Here is a 9,341-nt window from a genome sequence, read left to right on the forward strand (position 1 = left end):
AATAACCAGATAGCTTTCACTAATCATCAGAGCAAGTCTTTTCCTCAGGTGCTTTGGAGCAGGAGTTCAAACTCTCCACAGCTGGAAGCAGGCATCCAATACTGGACTAACCTGAACAACAATGCTGGCCTGCGTGCTTTCCTCACAGTCCTTCAGCAGTGTGTATGTGCATCGGCCGGGGAAGAAGAAGTAAAGGCCATCAAAGGTCTCAAAGTTGTACTGGCCCCACGTTCTGCAGGTCATCTCTCTTTCAAATCCAGGATTTGGGACTGAATTTGATGAGAGAAAAAGACGACTTTTCACTGTTGAAACACACATTCTTCGTTCTTTTTTGTGGTCAATCACAACCAAAATGTGTTTTAAATATAACGGCCAGTGGTACAGTTCACATCGTGGTTTTCCATGTAATTGACTGATTTGTGTGGTATATAGATATGTAGTTTACCTGTCTGACATCTGTGTCCAGTGGCCTGATACAAGCTGCAGTCACATGTATCAGACTGAATGCATTGTCCTCCATTCAGGCATGGAGACATACATTGCTCTGCTGAGAGAAGAAAAACTGTCACACAATTACATCATTTGATAAATTAGACATTTGTACCAAAGAACAACAGCAATGACTTGTGGCTTTTTGGTTAAATTGAACTTTGGGTTTTTATCTGATTTGTTTTATTGTGCAAATAACAAACACACAGAAAATGTGTTATTCAACAATATATAATTATACATTTGTCCAACTATTCTCTTGGAGCGACTGTGGTTCTTCAGTTTATAAAATGACAGAAAACAATGAAAGGAACATAAAACCTTGTCCAAGTACAGCCCAAAATGTAATGCTGTTGTTTCCTATCAAAACAAGCTGTGAAATGAGCAAAAATGGACAATGGAGAAGCTACTAATCATAAAAGATTCGCATTTTCTGTAATGTGACAAATTGTTACATCGATTCAACAATTCAGTACTAGAGTACTACTTGTTTCCAAAATATAGGGGGGTCAACAGAAAATATTTGCCCCAAGTCCACCATGTTGTAATCCGACTATGAAGCACATCAACAATAGGAAGCACAGACTCAGATGACTTAGTTTGCGAATCAGTCGGCCACATGCTTAAGTAAAAGTTGCCATCTGTCTGACAGTGAGGCTCTGACAAATGTTCCAGTCATTGAACGCACCACCAAACACCAAATGATGGCTCCCCATCCTGCACTAACACCATCTGCACAGTGGGCTTACAGGTTATCTGCCCAGTCAGCCGTGGCCCACACAAGCACAGGTACTATGACGAGGTTTGTGGAGGGGAAAGTAGTGATACCTGAACATAAAAACTACTCGCCTGCTGTTCACTCTGTAAAACAGACAGCTGGACTGTTGCTCAGTTTAAACCCATGTTTGACAGCTTCATCAAATGGCATCAGGATGAAATTACATATGATTCACTTCTATTTTATTTTACCCACCAGTGAATCTGTGTGAGTGTTAGCGGTGTTCTCAAGTCAGAGAGCTCATTCACTTATTGGAATATGGTGCAGTCTAACCATCCGAGTTGTTTGTATGGGATGTCAGCCATAACCTCAATGATTGTTGTGGGGGGGGATTTAAACGTGTATAAACGTATATATATATATATATATATATATATATATATATACATAGATGCAAACAGATTAGATCGTACTACATTTGAACTCTACAGGATACTGTCTCAAGATGAAGGATCCATTATAGCTGATTTTGTACTTCAGTAGTGCACACTTGATAAAAATACTGATACATAACATTTTCTATAAAACAAAATTATAGAGTTCCCCTGTGGTTTTTGGTGACCCTTGGGGTGTGGGGGCTATTGGGAACACATTAGAATGTGTGCAAAGGCACACACATGCACATCTAAAATAAATAAACACTGGGTACTAAGCATGTTATCTGCAAAATGATTAAATGTCAATGTCAGAACAACAGTTTTTGCTCCAAAAACTTTATTATAGACAAGGTGACCTTTCAGCTACTACTCTGAGGAAAGGCTTGGGTCTGAATCATCACCTGGTCAGGTAATAAAGTTTGTTTTTTTTCTTTTTGTGAGGAACAAGTGTAGGGCTTTTAATTCTTTCTGTGTTTTGCCCAGTTGTTAATTTTGAATTAACTGTATCATCATTTAAACAAAGCGTTTTCACGCACTCAACATCCTTGTTAAACCCACCTGGACTCCTGCGCAATGACAACCTCAGGGCTTCCTTCACCTGCCTGGTGAGAAGTGAATTATTAACTGGATGCTCCTCTGGAGAAAATGATCCACTAACTGGAGACAATAAACCAGATGACAAGTGGTTTGGTAGTCCCGAGCTGGTCAGAGACTGGTCAGGTGGTTTCACATTTGACTGTGATGTGTTATGAGATGTTATGCTGTATGACACAATGGCTGGTCTTGTGGTTATTGGCAATTTACTGACTGGTGTTGTTGGTGTTTGACTGAATGGTCTGATTGTCTGTGGTTCTCTAGCTGGTGTTGTGGTTGTTTGTGGTTCTCTAGCTGGGGTTGGGGTTGTTGGTGATTCACTGGCTGGTGTTGGGGTTGTTGGTGATTCACTGGCTGGTGTTGGGGTTGTTGGTGATTCACTGGCTGGTGTTGGTGTTGTTGGTGATTCACTGCCTGGTGTTGGGGTTGTTGGTGATTCACTGGCTGGTGTTGGTGTTGTTGGTGATTCACTGCCTGGTGTTGGGGTTGGTGGTGATTTACTGGCTGGTGTTGGGGTTGTTGGTGATTCACTGTCTGGTTTTGGGGTTGCTGGTGATTCACTGCCTGGTGTTGGGGTTGCCTGTAGTTGGCTGGCTATTGTAGAGGTAAGTGATAGTTTGTTTGGTGAATGGTTGGATTTTACTGCGCTTGTTGCTGACTGAGTAGCTGGTGCTATACTGGTTGGTTTCTGGGTGCCAGTTGTGATGCCCAATGCTTTTCTGGATGATGGTGTTCTTTGTGGTGTTGCTGTTGTTCTGCTTGGTGATTGGCTGACTGCTACTGCCCTGGCTTCTATCTTAATCGAAGACTGAATGGATGGTGTTACGCTTGCTGATGGGGTGACAGGTGCTATAGTTGTTGATGATTGTTCAAGTGGAACTACAGTTGCTGGTGATTTGCTGCCAGGTGTTGTGTTACTTAGCAATTTGCTTTTTGATATTGGAGTGGTCGATGACTGGCTAGGAACTCCTATCTTTCCTGGTGTTGTACTGCCTGGTGATTGACTATCTAGGGTTGTAAGTTGGCTCAACAGTGTTGTAGTCTTAGGTGATTGACTAGCTTGTGTGCTGCCTGGTTCTTGTCTGGCTGATGATGTGGAGGTCACTGATTGGCTAAAGACTTCTGTGTCTCTTGGTGATGTGCTTTGTGATGATTGACTGATTGGTATTATTGTTGGCAACTGGCTTGATGGTGCTGTGCTAGTTGATTCACTAGCTGGTGTGCTGCCTTGTGATTGGTTGGCTGATGTTTTAATAGTTGTTGATTTTCTGGGCGATGGTGTGTAGCCTGGTGATTGCCTTGATGATAGTGTTCTTGATGGTGTTTGATGAGAGTCTGCTGTGGTTGCAGATGACTGCACAGAGCTGAGGGTCCATGAGGGTGACAGTGTCCTTTCTGTGCTGGAGGACGTCAGGTTGTACGTGACTAATGTTTGGCTGACCGATGAATGACTTGAGGATGATGTGTTGCTTTCTAGGCCATCAGCCATTGTCTGCAGGTCCTTCAAGGAAAGAAACTGCATTAGCAGGTGTGTCATGCAACAGTTGAGACTATTCAGTCATACTACAGCCCTAATCTGATCCTACTCAGCAATGTTTCAGAGCTTCTTCCAAACTAATATATTAAATCAGATCATTTTCCAATTAAGTCTTGATGCTGCCTAGAGAGCAAAGAGCCGGTTTTCAGAAAACCAAAGTTAAATCCATGTCACGGAGCTTGATTATTTTAATTAATACCATGAGTTTAATATAATATCAAGGAAAGCAAATTCTGCTCTCATGTGACAGATTAATAAATAGTTGATTAAAATATGGAACATCCAAAATCCTCTCAAAATGACACAGTTTTTCACAAACAGGATTTCTGTTTGGTGAGAATGTTGACAAGGCAGCGCTGGGAAAAGAAGATGCCAGAGAGCAAAGACCTGTCATCCAGCCTTTATTAATGACTCCTCTGTGACTTTCCAACATAGTTTTCCCATCCAGGTCGAAAACCCACACCCTACCCCACACCACCTCCCCTGAGTGTTCTGAATGGTCTTTGTTTTATGCGATATGCAGTGAGCAGCTGTGAACGCTACCTAAGGCAAAAATTAATATCTAAGATATAGGCAGATAGTAAATAGAAGATAAATGCAGCTTTGTTTTAAAACATCATTTGCATCAGCATTCAGAAACCACTGATGGAACTTTGTCTCTACACTTTGTTCCTCCCTGGATTCCTGATCGGTCACTATCATCTCACAAGGGACAAACAAAGCAGATGGTAGGGTTAATTGGGTGAGGGGGTGATGGTGGATACAAGGGGTGTGAGATGATGAAATATTAATTGCAGATCAGTATCAAAACAGATAAGGGAAATCAGCAGGTTGAACACAAATACAGCAGTATGTCAACCCAGATGTCCTGATGCATTGACTGAATTTGGAGCAAAGTACAGTACAATGACATGGGATACATCTGCTCTCTATTGCTGCATAACCAGTAAGTGTTTTGTTCATTTACAAGCTCCCATGTTTTAAAGCAGATTCTCACGCCTTGCTGAACCAAAGGAAAAACAGACAAAAGTAGCAAACACATTCAGGCTGATAGAGGCATTGACAGAGGAAGAGTAAGACAACAGAGCAGCTACTGTATATCCCTGCAGGGACTCACTCATACGTCTGTGTCTGAGGGGAAAACACTTACTCAAACACACAAAATAGACAATGCTCATATTCAGTTCATATATCTTTATATGTCATCTATGTTTGTGCTCAGTCAGACCTCATGGGAAATGTATGTGTTTTTGTACAGATTTACAGATATTTCAAAGATAGGTTGGACTCACCCAGTATGAACAAGACCACAGGTAATGTCAGTGTATGAATTGGAAATTCATCAAATCTGCCAATAATGGCTGCCATATTTTTTTTTTAAGTAAAAAGTAAAAGTCACCTAAAATGTTACAACCTAATTATTTATATTGTATAAATATTTGACCTTACAGCTAAGCACCTGGAAATACATTGGCTTTATATTTTTTTACTCTCCTCCAGGTGTGTGTTTTGGTGTGAGTGTTGCAGATTTTTTTTTGGATTATCTCTAACTGTGTGTTTGCTCCATCAGCACCAGTGCTCAATGTAACAGCCTACCTGCCCTCCCTGGGAAGCGGTGTCCCATTTCTGCTGCTTTATACTCCTGCTCCCGCTGCTGGGACATAGAGAACAAGGAGAGGTTTGTTCCTGCCACAGGTGCCCCCCCCTGGCCCCCAACACTGGATGTGACAAACCCCACAAACCCACCCCCATCAAGGAACAAACCAACTAAAGACAATTTAAATAAAATAAATAAAAAAACATCAAACAGTCTGCACCTCTAAATACCACAGTAAAAAGTCAGTGAAATCAAAGCAACAACAAGGGCTACAATTGACAACATTACTAAACAGTTAATCTGCTGATTATTTAACTTGTGTCAAAAAAGTAGAAAAGTGACAAAAATGACCATTGCATTTTCACAAAATCCAAGTTTAAATATTGTCCTTGTTTTGTGTGACAGATGTCCAAAAGCCAAATATTGTCTTTTACTTTGAGGAATCATGACTAGTCTTTTCAGCCCTTGTTATCACAATAAAATGCTTTGGATAATTAATTTTGGATTATTATAATTCCCAGTGTTGTGCTGTAAAACATATGGGAAGAGAACACCAGCAGAACCACACACTATACAGCACTGTGCAAAAGCTTCCTATAGATCTCTCAGTCCCATTGAAGAAGTCTGATGTAGCTGTGCAGTCAAGTTTGAGGCCCATAGAATTTTCACATATCGTGATGGAACCATCTCCAAAGACTCCTGCTAATCATGTCTGGCATCACATAGCAGCAGGTTCTCCAAGATGCTCAGAGCCATCAAGTTCCTTTAACCCTTACTGTGTTGGTGTGATTTTGTTTTTTTCTGTTTACTTGCATAAACTGATCAGACGTTATGACATAATGTGTGACTAAAACGTTTTGCCCAGCACTGTATAGTGTATATAGAATATAAAAACAATATATTGTTAATTATATGAAACTAAAACATTTCAAATCTTGACAACATCAGCAAATGTTTAGATAAATATATTAAAAAACAAACTCACTTATTTAATTCATCCCATTCTGAAACGTTCACTCGCTCAACTCCCCAGGAAAGATGAGCTGAAATTAAAGACAATAAATGAATAAAAACACATCAAAACTAAATAATAAAGAGAGTAACCAGTTTAACTTTAAACCCGTTTACACAGAAAATATGCTGAGCTGCCACATAAAGCCAAAGGTCAATAACTGATAATATCAGTATTTTATTGGTATTTATTTTTTACTTTCACTTAGGAATCGGACTTTTTTTTTAACTTGCAGCGTCTCCTTCCTTACAGGTGACTCACCTTGATAAATTAGGAAATAATAAAACGATAACACTCGAAGGAGCCTTTTCCAGCTGCTTCTTAAATATGGATCCATTCGTGTTCCGCGGATCCGCCGTCAGTCGGGTTTCGACAGCATCACCTGATGAAAAGCCTGCGGCTGAACTCCCGACGATTCCTGCGCTGCTCCATCCGCCTCATCCAAGAGCGGCGCGCCGCGCGCCTCAAGAACCGCTTCACCTGCTCATTAGCATAATATATGCACAGGTGGGCGGGGTCGAGGCAACAAATCGTGTATGTGTGTGTGTGTGTGTGTTCCCTCTTCACTACTTGCATGAACACGGACCAGTAGTCCTCATGAAGACCAAAACCTCAAAACGTGGTCCTAATGAGGCAGAACCCAATTTCTGAGGAATTGGTTAAGTTAATTAAGTTAGGTTGAGTTACTTTAGAAATTAACTGGTTACGTCTAAGGTAAGAGATAATGCTTCGTTTCGTTTTGGCTCTTCAAATTAATGGAAGTCAAAGCAGAGTCCTTAAAAGGATAGCTGCATCTCTCTCTCTCTCTCTCTCTCTCTCTCTCTCGCTGTGTGTGTGTGTGTGTGTTACCTGCAAACGCATCACATCATATTAAACTCTTAATTCAATTAGACTTCATATATCATGTCACTAATGTCAGTTCACTGCTGTGCTTGGAATAAAAGAACCAGAGCTGCGCCCTCATGTGGTTTACACGCAATAGTACATTACAGCGGTGTGTGCAGGGAATGGAGATATTTTTTTACAAATGAAACTCTTACTTGTACTGGTGTGCAATTACATTACATTACTATTTTTTTTTACTGTAAGTAAAAACTATTTTTTGAGACTCACCTTTTCCCTCTATCAGATGAATCGTCTTCTTGTTCATTGGAAACAAACAATTTGTCAAATGTGCTGCGATTGAAAAACAAGGACATAGAGCAGTTTGCATCATGCATTAGAACAATAATTCAAACTATTATCCGAAAAGTGTAAAAGCAATTTACAAATTTAATTAACATGATTAGTTTTCTCTCCTGGTTGACACTTACAATTAATTTAGCCTCAGGTTGAATATTGCTCATTAAACAGGACATGTGTTGTTCCAAATAAAAATGTGCCAGTTAGCCTTTTCACTCAGTATTTGAAATATTGATTATTATGTCCCAGAATGTGGTTTCAACAAATTCCCAAGTTTGGATTTCTTTGTGTGGCATGGCCTCTCATGTCGCTACCAAATAGACCGTGACAACCTCACCTGATCCCAAACAACATTCCCATCTATTAATGTCAGGAAACACTAACCCCGAGGGGAAAAACCTTTATCCTGCTGAAGTGACCCCACTGTCACCCGGCTGCACAGACCTTTATTTGCATGTGAAAGTCTGGTTCTTCGGCAGAGGAACCACTTCCTGTCTGTGGCTCTGTCTGGGTAAAAAGGCTTTTGACTGACTGAAGCCCTCAGAGACCCCAGCCAGCTTTGAGGGGCCCGACCAGGTGTCTGCTTTCATAAATGGACACTGACCAGGGAGGAAAGGGACTGAAGGGAGGACAGATTTGGAAGAAACTGTTGAGAAGATAAACTATATTTTTGACATCCCTCCAACCTAATGTCTGCACATACATGAAAGCATATGAGATTACACATTTACATACACATGCACTGTACTGTAAACTTTGTGCCCTGCACCCTCATTCCATCAGCCTGTTCTGTAGATTTAAGTGGATTCTGCATGAAATTTAGACTGTGTAAAAAGAAAGTGACGATATATGAACATTAACCCTCGTCCTTCACTTATTTACAACCCTCTTAAGTCATTAGAAGACAAAAATGTCCACTGTTATAACCTGTAATGTTTTTTTATGTAAATAGACATTTTAGTACTCTAATGTTTCAAGAGTATGGTATATTTGTTTCACTGTTCTATTGATCTATTAGAAAAATTTAAATGCACTAACATAGCCAAAATGATGAGCAGATCAAGAGTGAAAATGTGCCCAAATGGACATAACTGTCCATAATGAAGCTGAAGGGTTAATGCAGGTTTTGCACACTGTACTTAGTTCTCCTCTTTATACTGGCCATAAAACATTCTTTCCAAAAGGTACTCACAATAGGGGCAAACTAGTTCCCACAGCAAAGGTGTTTTCAAATGTATCTAATTTATTCATTTCATTTATTTAAAAGAAACAGTGTACATTTAAAACCTAAAGGTTACCATTTGATGCACTGTACCAGATTATACCTTTTGCGTGTGCAGTCTCAACAAGCTCTGATGGAATTCACTGGGCAGGTGTCTACAAAGTCACATAGTGGGGGAGGGGCCAAACCATTTAAAACTTTTAAGATGATCTGAGAATAATCTTAAATTTTAATTCTCCAACAGACAGTGACTGTTTCACCAGCAGTAAACTTCAACATTCGGATGTTTGCTGGTGCAATGTTAACCACATTCACCATGTCACTGCTAAAGCTCTACTTACTCTATCTTGTTTGTTGCATCGGCATCAAACTTTGAGTATATATTGGCAAGGATCCATGAAGTACAGCTTCTATTCATTTTTTTCTTAGCTCAATTGCAAGTAACTAAATTAACAATGACAGATGATTCTTCCATTTACAATTAGATGATGGCATACATTGATGAGAAGGACAATGTCAAATCATACAGCATAGACATCCCTGTCAGTTAGAT

The 9,341-nt window shown here is 40.1% G+C and overlaps 1 protein-coding gene across 3 annotated transcripts in view; it reads right to left on the reverse strand.

Moving 5' to 3' along the window:
• Window positions 1-6,835, reverse strand: part of otog (otogelin) — a 50,005-nt gene extending 43,170 nt beyond the window's left edge. The window contains exons 1-6 of one of the 3 annotated variants that reach the window (XM_058630207.1): window positions 6,646-6,835; window positions 6,358-6,415; window positions 5,372-5,429; window positions 2,203-3,739; window positions 446-544; window positions 112-269 (exon numbers count right to left, since the gene is read on the reverse strand). In XM_058630207.1, coding sequence (XP_058486190.1) covers window positions 112-269; window positions 446-544; window positions 2,203-3,739; window positions 5,372-5,429; window positions 6,358-6,415; window positions 6,646-6,721 — 1,986 coding nt within the window. In that variant the 5' untranslated portion in view covers window positions 6,722-6,835. Of the gene's footprint in view, window positions 1-111; window positions 270-445; window positions 548-2,202; window positions 3,740-5,371; window positions 5,430-6,357; window positions 6,416-6,645 lie in introns of all 3 variants that reach the window. The other 2 variants (XM_058630206.1, XM_058630208.1) reach the window with 2 other exon arrangements.
• Window positions 6,836-9,341: the final 2,506 nt, after the last annotated feature.

Source organism: Solea solea, chromosome 5 (assembly GCF_958295425.1).
Source record: "Solea solea chromosome 5, fSolSol10.1, whole genome shotgun sequence".
NCBI classification, from domain to species: domain Eukaryota; kingdom Metazoa; phylum Chordata; class Actinopteri; order Pleuronectiformes; family Soleidae; genus Solea; species Solea solea.